This window comes from Orycteropus afer, unplaced genomic scaffold (genome assembly GCF_000298275.1).
Source record: "Orycteropus afer afer isolate SDZICR_OR568_19922 unplaced genomic scaffold, OryAfe1.0 scaffold00111, whole genome shotgun sequence".
NCBI lineage: Eukaryota > Metazoa > Chordata > Mammalia > Tubulidentata > Orycteropodidae > Orycteropus > Orycteropus afer.
The window spans coordinates 7,495,697-7,507,726 of record NW_006921698.1 but is presented as its reverse complement, the minus strand read 5'-3'; the positions used below and the strand labels follow the sequence as shown (position 1 = coordinate 7,507,726).

Here is a 12,030-nt window from a genome sequence, read left to right as displayed (position 1 = left end):
ATTTTATGTATTTGCACCATCATAGTTGTTTTTTTCTGTCTTCGTTTTTAAATAATCGATTTCAACTACTGGTATTTCATTATAAAATGTAATTTTAGCAGAGAATTTACTGTTAAATTTTGTTTTGTAAGAATTTTGCTGTGTACAATGTTCACTGCTTTTGATGTTATCTTAACATCTCATTTATTTTTAGGCTTTATTGAAAGATTAGCTTCTAGAGTAATTGTTTTCTGTTAAGGGATCTCTTCATACTTGATGTTTGTAATTAGTACTCTTCTTACTGTGTATATGGCTGTATAATAAATCCTCAATTTCTATGCTAGTAGGAAAAAGTAGTAGTACCAATACATTAATGCTAAAATTTAATAATATGATGTTTAGTTCTCCAGGGTAATGAAGTTGTGATGGTTTCTTTGTTTAGCCTTGTAATATACTAGCAAATTGGTAAAGAGGATATGTCACATTGCAAACTATATTTAGTACATTTATGGAATTTCTCAAGTTAAAGTCAACTAATAAAGAGTCACTGACCTACATATGTCAAATGATTGAGTGCCAAGATGATTAGCAATCATGATACTGCAGTAGTTTATTGACTAGAATAAAATGGTTAATATCTGCTACAAGGTAGCATTTTAAACAATATTTTTTTTTATCATCACAGGGAGTATCATCAGACCCAAACTTTGTATTACAGTGGAATCCTTTTGTTGATGGTACAAATACTGGCAAGTAGGTTGTTTTCTAAGTTAAGAACAATATTTCACTTAAATACATAAGAATTTTATTTTGAGGGGTGGGAGGAGTGATTTATTCTGATAAACTTTCATGTACATTCTTTGAAAAATTGTACTGTACCTGAATAGCATGGTACAATGGGGAAAAATATTCTGTAGGAATCAAAAGCCCCAATTTCATCTCTACAGTGTAGTTACTTTGTATCTCTAGAACTGTCTTCCTCAGTAATTGAGAGGGCTGAAGTTGTCCAAATCTATTTGTGCATTGCAATTGTCCAGAGATCTCTTTAGAGATACAGATTCCTAGACCCCCACATAGGTCTTTAGATCTGGTATAAGCAGATTACCACCTTGGACCAAATCTAGCCTTCCGCCTATTTTTATATAGCTTGCAAGCTAAGAATGGTGTTTACATTTTTTAATGGTTAAAAAAAAATCAAAGAAGAATAATATTTTGTAAGACATGGAAATTATGTGAAATTCAGATTTCATCATGTGTAAATAAAGGTTCATTAAAACACAGACATGTTTGTTTGTATAAGTATTATCTGTAGCTGCTTTTACAGTACAGCAGCGTAGTTAAGCAGTTGGAACCACTGTATGGTTACAAAGCCTACAATATTTACTATCTAGCCTTTTGTAGAAAAAGTTTGCCAATGCCTACTACAGAATACAATATTTGAGACTGGAGTCTAAGAATTCAGAAAGCATCCGAGTTGATTGCACTGATTGTGGATTAGTGCTTGGGACCAGAGGGCTAAATCAGCCAAACCAACCCAAAACTGTTGCCATTGAGTCAACTCCCAACTCATAGCAATCCTATAGGACAAAATAGAGCCGCCCCCATAAGGTTTCTAAGCTTGTAATCTTTATGGAAGCAAACTGGCACATTTTCCTCCTGTGAAGCTACTGGTGGGTTCAAACCACTGACTTTTCTGTTAGTAAGTAAGCATTTAACGACTGTGTCACCAAGCTTCTTTGAGGGCTAGATAAATGCTTTTCAAATTTTAGTCTGCCTGTTGGTTACCTAGAGATCTTATTAAAATGTGGATTATAACTCTGTGAGTCTAGAGGCTACATTCATAAAAGGTCCCAGGTGATACCACTGTTTCTGGTTTGAAGACCACAGTGTTTAAGTAGCAAAAGATTTAATAATATTTAAAGCCTTTAGCAACTATGATTCTCTCTGGATTCCAACTCTAAAAACCTGAATCTGTTTTTTACTAGTAAGCTTAAGGTTTTAAACTCTTTATTATAATTTATTTGTCTTTTGTGTCTTTTGAATATAAACAGATTTTAATGCACATTTAATACCAAACCAAACCAAACTCACTGCCATTGAGTCAATTCAACTCATAGCAACCCCTCCTTGAGGGATGGTATCTCTACGGAAGTAGATTGCCCAATCTTCCTTCCAAGGAGTAGCTGGTAGGTTTGAACCAGTAGCCTTCTGGTTGACAGTCACTAGCAGTGTAGTGCTTTAGGTTCTACACCACCAGAGCTGTCCCTTTTTTTTTATTTTATGGTAATTTATCACCATCTAAATTACATTATTCTCTTTGTATTAGATCAACCTCAAAACGTGCAGTACCACCTCCCCTGCCTCCTAAGGTGAGCTACCTAAGTATTTGAAATTTTTCAAATAGTTTCATTAAATTTGTTCAGATTTCTCTACTATATATTTTAGATGAATACAGTTTTCTTCCGGTGAGGGATTACAAAGGTGGAAAATATTAGTTTTTTTTGTCTTATCATCCATAGCCAAGGATAAACAATTACCCTGAAGACAATCTCCCAGATGAAGAAAAATCATCAACCATAAAATATTGCCCTGATTCAGAGAACAGAGCTCCTCAACTTCTCAGAAGACAGAGTAGCCCAAGTTGTGGTGCTGCAGTAGAGACTTCCTCTATTGGTATGGCTATCAGTGTCCACAGTCCTGGAGTACATACAGCTAGATACTGTGACCTGGGTAAATAAAACAAAGTGAATGTTGAAAAGAAAGCCATTTTGTACCTATTTAAGAAATGTATTTTTGTTTTTAAAGTAAGTTTTACTACTGTTGAAATCTTTGTGAAGGTTCTTTAATTCCACATGAGTGGGCTGTAAATAATTCAACCCTGATTTGATGCCTTAAGTAAAACTTAGAAGATCTAGAAAGATGAATGAATGTTCCTGCTCTCCAGAACTTCAAGATCTGTAGCATGATCTGTACACATAACATTAGACCAAGTCAGCTTGTCTCCTACAATAATTAACTATATGTAATGGTACATTGAAGATTTCCGAGGGAGATAGTGTAGAGACTAAAGGAGATGGGCTTCTTGCAGGGTTGTAAAGGGTTTAGGCAGTCTTCAGTAGATGGAGCCACTCTGAAAGACATTCGTGGAGAATAAGAAGAAATATACGTGTGTTCTTTAGCAGGAAAATATGAGTTGTTTAAAATACAGTCTAGTATGGCAAAGTGTGAGCTTGGGAAGGGTGTATACTGAGAGTCAGGACTGAAAAGGTAGATTGCAGTTCAGTTATACAAGGGCTTTTGAATATTGTTGTCAATAGATGATATTTTATTTTCCTCACAATATGGAAAGAAAGTTACTTGCATGCATCAAGACCACTGCTAAAAATGCAATGCTACCTCTACAAAAGCTAAAGAAAGGCCAAAGATAAATGAACTCATCTGAGAGTATTTCCAAAAAAGGATTACCTAAAAAGAAAACAAGTAATAGGGGAGAGGGTAAGTTATTTTCAAGAAAAATGTTCTTACCTGTGTAGTCATTTGACTTTTAAACATGATTCCCTTTAGGAAATGGTGATGGTATTTCAAAACTGATGAGTGAAAATACAGAAGGATCGGCACAAGCACCACAGTTGCCACGAAAAAAAGACAAACGAGACTTCCCTGTAGGTATAGTTACAACTAATTCTGTATCATACAAGGGTAGTAATTATTTAAGAATTCGAATAACTGAATTTCTGGATGTGCATTTTTTTTTTTAAGGTTTAGGAGGTCTTAAAGTATTTAAAAAATTATTTTTCCCACAGAAACCCATCATCAATGGCCTTCCACCCACCCCAAAAGTACTGGTAAGTAATATTTTTATGTGAACCATTTGCCATTTTTTATCTCTTTAAAATCTTTAGAAGCATTTTAAGTTTGTTTTTTCACTATTAAGTATCTTGAGCCATTGAAAGGAAGAGTGTCATAAAATACAAACCGAAACAGTAGACTGTGTTATAACATAAGGCATTAGATGCTCTTGGATATACAGTGGGTCAGGTCATGTATTCTAATTTGAGTGCATCGTTAAAATTTAGAGAGTATTTTACTTCTAAGGAGCTCTGGTGACTTGGTGCCTAAGGCATTTGACTGCTAACCAGAAGGTTGGCGGTTCAAACCCACCACCTGCTCCATGGAAAGAAGATGGGGCAATCCACTTCTGTAAAAATATACCACCTCAGAAACCCAGAGGGGGTCGCTATGAGTCGGAATCAACTCAATGGCAGTGCATTTGGTGAGTTTGGATTTTACTTCATATAAATAGTGGCAGACTACAAAGGCTAATTTTATTTTTATATGATGATACTAATAGCAATGTGGCATTTTCATTATGTGGGTTAACTATCTTACTACCGATGAAGCTGTTTTCACATTAGATTACACACAATAGAAAGGAGCAAGAAGCTTATGTTAATGCTTGTTCTCTGGTCTTTGAGTACTACCCATCCGTGAAGTGGTTCAGCTAAGCATGTGAATGGGGCACTTTAAAAATTATATTTTTTTATTTCATAAAAGTCAGATATATATCATAAATATTAAGTCTTTTTATCTGTTATCACTACTATGGAATTATACCATGATTATAATTACTATAATGTTATTGAATAAAATCATCCATTGTTTCATATTAATATATGTTAGTCCTAATGAAAATAGTAGGTTAAAAGTCCTAGGATGTATCATTGAAATATGTAGATTTTGGTATAGTTGATGTTTTTTTCCCCAAAATAATAATCTACAAAAGGAAAGAATATCACACTCCCTTCATTGAAGGGGTTAAATTACATCAAAATATTAATTTTATTTTTTGATGAAACCACAAGTATGTACAAATAAGTTTGGCATTTCACTATTATTTTCTAATATGTAAAATTAATAAATCAATATTTTTATTTTTATAAATAAGATGGGAGCATGTTTTTCAAAAGTTTTTGATGGTTGCCCTTTGAAAATTAATTGTGCGACATCCTGGATACATCCTGACACAAAAGGTAAATTTCTGAACTTTTACATACGTCTCCAATAAAATACTTATTATGGGAAAGGATATTTATGATCAGTGAATTGAGATTGTTTATTTCAAAAAATAAGACCTCAGAGAGTAAATGGTATGGGTACCTGCAACAATCTAAACAGATAAATTGGGCTTTGGTATAAAGCCATTAGAATTTAAACTATATAATAACTGATTAAAGGAGACTAAAGAGACATCACAAGTTATAACAATTATAATTTTGGAATTTCTTATACCATTAAAGGACATTACTGAACAGTTGGTAATCTCAACCAGTAAGGTCTATAGATTAGATAATAGTATTCAGTGTTAATTTTCTGATTTTGTTCATCTCTTTGGTTATGTGAGCCTTTTTTTTTATTTTCTAAGGAAATAAACACTGAAATATTTAGGAGTATAAGGGGATCATGCCTATAACTTAAATAGTTCAGAAAAAAATGATGTATGGAGAGAGAAGGATGAAGCAGAAGTAGTGTTAACATTTGTGGAATTTTAAGGGTATTCTGGAATTATTTTTACTTTTGCAACTTTTTTGTAAGTCTGAAATGATTTCAAAATAAGATTTTTAAAATCTAGACAATAATTTTAAAATGAGGAAGGATGCATAAAGGCAAAAATTTGGAATCGGATAAATCTGGGCTTAAATTCCAATTCTGTCATTATTGTGTGTGGTAGTTAAGTTTATATGTCAACTTGGCTGGGCCTGGTTTAGTGCCTGGGCAGCTGGATCTAGTATTCCCCCTGATGAGAGTGGCAATCAACTCTATGGTCGAATCGACTGTGAGCAGCTGAGTAGCTGCCTTAGGAATATGATCTCCTTTCTGTATATAAAGAAAAGCCTTAGAAACAGCCTGTAGCTTATGGCATGATTGAACTCTGTATGTAGCCATGTCATTGTTCAGCAGCCTGCCGTGCTCTCCTGACCTTGGGACCTTTCATGGACTTCAGTTAATAGCCTGCCATGTAGTTTGGTAACAACAGGACTGTGCCTTATTACTTGTCAGAATTGGGCTTGTCAGCCTCAGCAGCCAGCAGCTAAGTGAAGAAAAGCTTCCACCTTCAGTGGTCTAGGAGCAAGAGGCAGAGCCGAAGGCCAAGGTTGAGGGGCTTTCACCCAGTCCCTGGACCCTGGCACTTTAACTCAGACTTAAAGCCTCCAAACTGTTAGAGAATAAGCCATCCCATGTGTGATATTTTCTGTTAGAGCAGCACAGAGGTAGCCAGAACACTGTGTCACTTGTAGCACATACTTACCACCTCTGATTCTTAGAGAGATCATTTGTATCATGAGTAGTCTTAGTACCGACCTTGTTGCAAGGAAGAAAGGAATGTATCTGAGTATCCAACAGTTAGCGGACAAAAATTAGGGAGTAGAGAACATTCAGGAAAAGTTTCTTTCCCCTTTAACACAGTAATGAAGATAGGACATAATATGATCTGTGTTAATTGCTCCTGTTAGAAAGTACCTACCACTAGACTCAGTTTGTCATTCTCCAGTGGTTTGTGGGTTGCTCTGACTCTGGGAGCTATGCCACTGGTATTTCAAATGCTAGTAGCGCCACTCATGGTAGACAGGTTTCAGCAGTGCTTCCAGACTAAGACAGACTAGAAATAAGGACGTGGCCAGGTCCACTTCTGAAAAGAAAAAATATTGGCCACTGAAAACCTTACAGATAGTAGGGAAATGTCTAATACAGCACTGGAAGATGAGCTTCTCAGGTTGGAAGGCACTCAGAATACAAGTGGGGAAGAGCTGCCTCCTCAAAGTAGACTTAGCCTTAATGACATGGATAGAGTAAAGCTGATGTGGCATGACTCAAAACGAGAATAGGTGCAGACAGCCATTTATAATTGGAATGTGGAATGTACAGAGTATGAATCTAGGAACATCGGAAGTTGTCAAAAATGAAATGGAAAGCATAAAGATCGATATCAGAGGCATTAGTGAGCAGAAGTGGACTGGTATTGGCCATTTTGAATCAGACAATCATATAGTCTATTATGCCACCAATGAGAAATTAAAGAGGGATTGTGTCCATCCCACTTATCATCGAAAAGAGTATTTCAAGATCTATCCTGAAGAACAGTGCTGTCAGTAATAGGATAATATCCACATGCTTACAAGGAAAACCATTTAATACAACTATTATTCAAATTTATGCATCAACCACAGAAGCCAAAGACGAGGAAATTGAAGATTTTCACCAACTTCTGCAGTCTGAAATTGACCAAACATGCAACCAAGAAGTATTGATAATTACTGGTGATTGGAATGCAAAAATTGGAAACAAAGAAGTAGCATCAGTAGTTGGAAAATACGGCCTTGGGAATGGAAATAACACCAGAGATTGTGTTATAGACTTTCACATGACCAATGACTTACTCAATACAAATACTTTTTTTCAACAACATAAATAGAGGCTGTCCACATGGACCTCACCAGATGGAATACATAGGAATCAAATCAACTACATCTGTGAAAAGAGGTGATGCAGAAGTTTAGTATCATCAATCAGAACAAAGTCAGGGGCCAACTGTGGAACAGACATCAAGTGGTCATGTGCAAATTTAATTTGAAGCTGAAGAAAATTAAAACAAGTCCATGAGAGCTAAAATATGACCCTGATATCCCACCTGATTTAGAGACCATCTGAAGAACAGATTTAATGCATTAACACCAGTGACTGAAGGAAGACAAGATGAGTTGTGGGATGACATCAAGAACACCATACATGAAGAAAGCAAAAGAGATAGGAAAGGAAGAGAAGACCAAAATGGATGTCAGAAGAAATGAGTCTAAAACTTGCTCTTGAAAGGAGACTAGCTAAAGCAAAGGGAAGAAAGGATGAAGTAAAAGATCTGAACAGAAGATTTCATAGGGCAGCTCAAGAGGACAAAGTAAAATATTATAATAAAATGTACAAAGACCTGGAGATGGAAAATCAAAGGGGAAGAACATGCTTGGCATTTCTCAAGCTTAAAGAACTGAAGAAAAATTTCAAACCTCGAGTTGCAATATTGAAGGATTCTGTGGGCAAAATATTGAATGATACAAGAAGTATCAAAAGAAGATGGAAAACAGGAGTGGGCTGGGTGGGGAGGGAAGGGAAAATTGCTAGATAGTTAAGAAACTAGTATTGATTTGGGTGAAGGGAAAGGCAGTATACCAAAAGCAAGTGACACTAACACTAAACAAAAGACACAGAGGTGCACAACTAACAGAGGGCAGTTATAGTAACTTCTTCACCACAGCCAACCACCCTGAGGGAACGAGTAGTTGAGCCTGTGGGCTGGGGACTGTGGTTGCGGGGGACATAAACCTCAATTGGCATAGCATACTACACAAAAACATTGTTCTGCATCCTACTTTGATGGGTAGCAACTGGGGTCTTAAAAGCTTGCAAATGACCAGCTAGATGCAACAATTGGTCCGTTCTCGTCCAGAGCAAAGAATGAAGAAAACCTAAGATGCATGTAAACAATTAATCCAAAGGACAAGTGGACCATGTGAACCTCAGCCTATATCACCATGAGACTAGAACAACTAGATGGTGCCCGGCTACCACTGTCAAGCACTCAGAAAGGGATCAGTGCAGAAAATACTGGATAGAGTAGGAAAAAAATGTGGAACAAAACTCAAAATCATAAAAAAGACCAGGCTTACTAGTCTGATAGAGACTGGTGAAACCCCCAAGACTATGGCCCCTAGTCACTCTTGAGGCCTGGAATTGAACTCACTTCCATGACTTCCAACTAAACAGTAGACAGGCATATACAGTGAATGTGGTAGTTCAGTTTGTGTGTCAACTTGGCTGGGCCTGGTTGAATGGCTGGGCAACTGGATGTAGTATTCCCCATGATGAGAATGGTAATCAACTCCATGGTGGAATCTACTGTGAGCAGCTGAGTGGCTACCTTAGGGAATGTGGTCTGCTTCCTGTATATAAGCAGAAGCCTTGGGGAATAGTCTCCAGCTTGTGGCACGCTTGGACCCTGCATGTAGCTGTGTCATTGTTTAGCAGCCTGCCATACTCTGCCGACCTTGGGAATTACAATGGACTTGAATTAATGGCCTGCCGTATGGTTTGGTAACTTTGGGACTGTGCCATTTTATTTGTCAACCTTGGGCTTATTAGTCTCAGCAGCCAGTAGCTACCTGAATGAAGAGATGCCTCTAGCTCCAGTGGGCCAGGAACAAAAGACAGAGCTGAAGCCTAAGGTCGAGGGGCTTTCACACAGCCCCCAGAGCCTGGCACTTTGAACTCGGACTTCTAGCCTCCCGAACTATAAGAGAATAAACTCCTGTTTGTTAGGGCCATCCCATTTGTGGTATAGTCTTGTCAGAGCAGCTCTAGGTAACCAGAACAGTGAACATTTACAGCAGATTAATGAGACAAAGTGTTTTCACTGGCCAATTCTTTTAGAAGTGAATGGCCTCTTCCTTTCTCCAAGTCTGCCTAAGCCCAGAAGCTCTGCTGAAACCTGTCCGCCATGGGTAACCCTTCTGGTATTTTGCAACACAGTGACATAGCTTCCAGCCTCATAGTAACACGTAAGCCACCACAGTACAGCAAACTGACAGACAAGTTGGTCTCCCTTAGTTGTTCCTAACTCCTCTGCACCTGCCTACCTCAGGCCCCGGCCTTAATAGAGCCACACCCAAGTGAAAAGTAGCCTCCAAGCTCCAGGCCTACCTACCTCAGTCCCTGGCCTTCATAGAGAGCCACACCTAAACGAAAAGCAGCCTCCAACCTTAGGCCTGCCTATCACAGGCCCCTGTCTTAATATAGAGCCACACCAAAACAAAAAACAGCCTCCAAGCTCCAGGCCTGCCTACCTCAGGCCCCTATCCCAATAAAGCGCCACACCCAAGCGAAAAGCAGTCTTAGCCTCCAAGCCCTGGGCCTGCCAACCTCAGGCCCCGGCCCTATTAAAGAGGCACACCCAAGTGACGACTAGCAGCCTCCAAGCCCCGGGACTACCTACCTCAGGCCCTGGCCTTAATATCACACACAAGTAAAATCTTATTGGAGATAATTCAAAAATGGTTACAGCAATATATTGACAGCTTCCAGAAATGTAAGCTGGATTCAGAAGAGGACGTGGAACAAGGGGTATCATTGCTGATGTCAGATGGATCTTGGCTGAAAGCAAAGAATACCAGAAAGATGTTTACTTATCTTTTATTGACTATGCTTAAGCATTCTATTGTGTGGATCATAACAAATTGTGGATAACATTGAGAAGAATGGGAATTCCAGAACACTTTATTGTACTCATGAGAAACCTGTACATAGATCAGGAGGCTGTAATTTAAATAGAACAAGGGGATACTCTGCACAATTCAGAATCAAGAAGGGAGTGCATCAAGGTTGTATCCTTTCACCATACTTACTCAACTTGTATGCTGAGCAAATAATCTGAAAAGATGGATTATATGAAGAAGAACGTGGCCTCAGGATTGGAGGAAGACTTATTAACAGCCTGTGATACACAGATGACACAGCTTTCCTTGCTGAAAGTGAAGATGACTTGACACACTTACTGATTGATGGTTATAGACTGAGTCTGCAGTATGGATTACACCTCAATATAAAGAAAACAACAGATCTCACAACTGGTCCAATCAACAGCTTCACAGTGGATGGAGAAAAGATTGAAGTTGTCAAGGATTTCATATTACTTAGCTCTACATTTCTCACCAGTGGAAGCAGCAGTCAAGACATCAGATGACATACTGCATTGGGCAGATCTGCTGCAAAGGACCTCTTTCAAGTGATAAAGAGCAAAGATGTCTCCTTGAAGACTAAGGTCCGTCTAGCTCAAGCCACAGTATTTTCAGTTGCCTCTTAAGCATGTGAGAGCTGGACAATGAATGTTATTGTTAGGTGCCATCGAGTCGTTTCCAACTCATAGCAACCCCATGCACAGCAGAACAAAACACTGCCCAATCCCGGGCCAGCTCCATAATCCTTGCTATACTTGAGCCCATTGTCACAGCCACCGTGTCAATCCATCTCATCGAAAACCTTCCCCTCTTTTGTTGACCCTCCACCTTACCAAGCATGACATCCTTCTCCAGGGAATGGTCCCCTCTGATAACATGACCAAAGTATGTGAGACAAAGTCTGGCCATTCTCACTTCCAAGGAGCATCTCGGCTACACTTTCTCCAGGACAGATCTGTTAGTTCTTTTAGCAGTCCATAGTACTTTCAGCATTCTTCACTAGCACCACAACTCGAAAGCATCCACTCTTTGGTCATCCTTATTCATTGTCCAGCTCTCACATGCATACGAGGCGATTAGAAATATCATGGCCTATGTCAGGTGCACTTTAGTCCTCAAGGAGACATCCTTGCTCCTCAGCATTTGAAAGAGTTCCTTCACAGCCAACCTGCCCAGTGCTACACGTCACCTAATGTCCTGACTGCCCTTTCCATTGGCGTCGATTGTAGACCCAAGTAACATGAATTCTTTGACAACCTCAATCTTTTCTCCATTTATCGTGATGCTGCTTAATGGTCCAGTTGTGAGGATTTTTGTTTTCTTTATATTGAGATGTAATCCATACTGCAGACTGTGTTTTTCAATCTTTAACAGTAAGTACCTCAAGTCATCCTCACTTTCAGCAAGCAAAGTTGTATTGTCTGCGTATCTCAGGTTATTGATGATTCTTCCTCCAATCTGTTTTTCTTCATATAGTCCAGCTTTTCTCGGATGATTTGCTCAGCATATAGATTAAATAAGTATGGGGAAAAGATACAACCCTAGTGCACTCCCTTCTCGATTTTAAACCATGCAGTGTCCCTTTGTTCTGTTCAAACGACAACCTCCTGGTCAAGGTACAGGTTCCTCGTGAGTACACGCAAGGATTCGGGAATTCCCATTCTTTTCAGTGTTGTCCGTAATTTGTCATGATCCACACAATCTAATGCCTTTGCATAGTCAATAAAACACAAGTAACATCTTTCTGGTATTCTTTACCTTGAGCCAAGAT

General features: G+C 38.5%; 1 protein-coding gene across 1 annotated transcript in view; it reads left to right on the top strand.

The window, feature by feature from the left end:
* The window catches only part of MAP4K5 (mitogen-activated protein kinase kinase kinase kinase 5), a 182,637-nt gene that overhangs the window by 133,998 nt on the left and 36,609 nt on the right, over window positions 1–12,030 (top strand). The window contains exons 14-19 of the mRNA XM_042781362.1: window positions 665–732; window positions 2,306–2,348; window positions 2,499–2,709; window positions 3,544–3,641; window positions 3,783–3,824; window positions 4,925–5,009. Of these exons, the coding sequence (XP_042637296.1) occupies window positions 665–732; window positions 2,306–2,348; window positions 2,499–2,709; window positions 3,544–3,641; window positions 3,783–3,824; window positions 4,925–5,009 (547 nt within the window). The remainder of the gene's footprint in view (window positions 1–664; window positions 733–2,305; window positions 2,349–2,498; window positions 2,710–3,543; window positions 3,642–3,782; window positions 3,825–4,924; window positions 5,010–12,030) is intronic.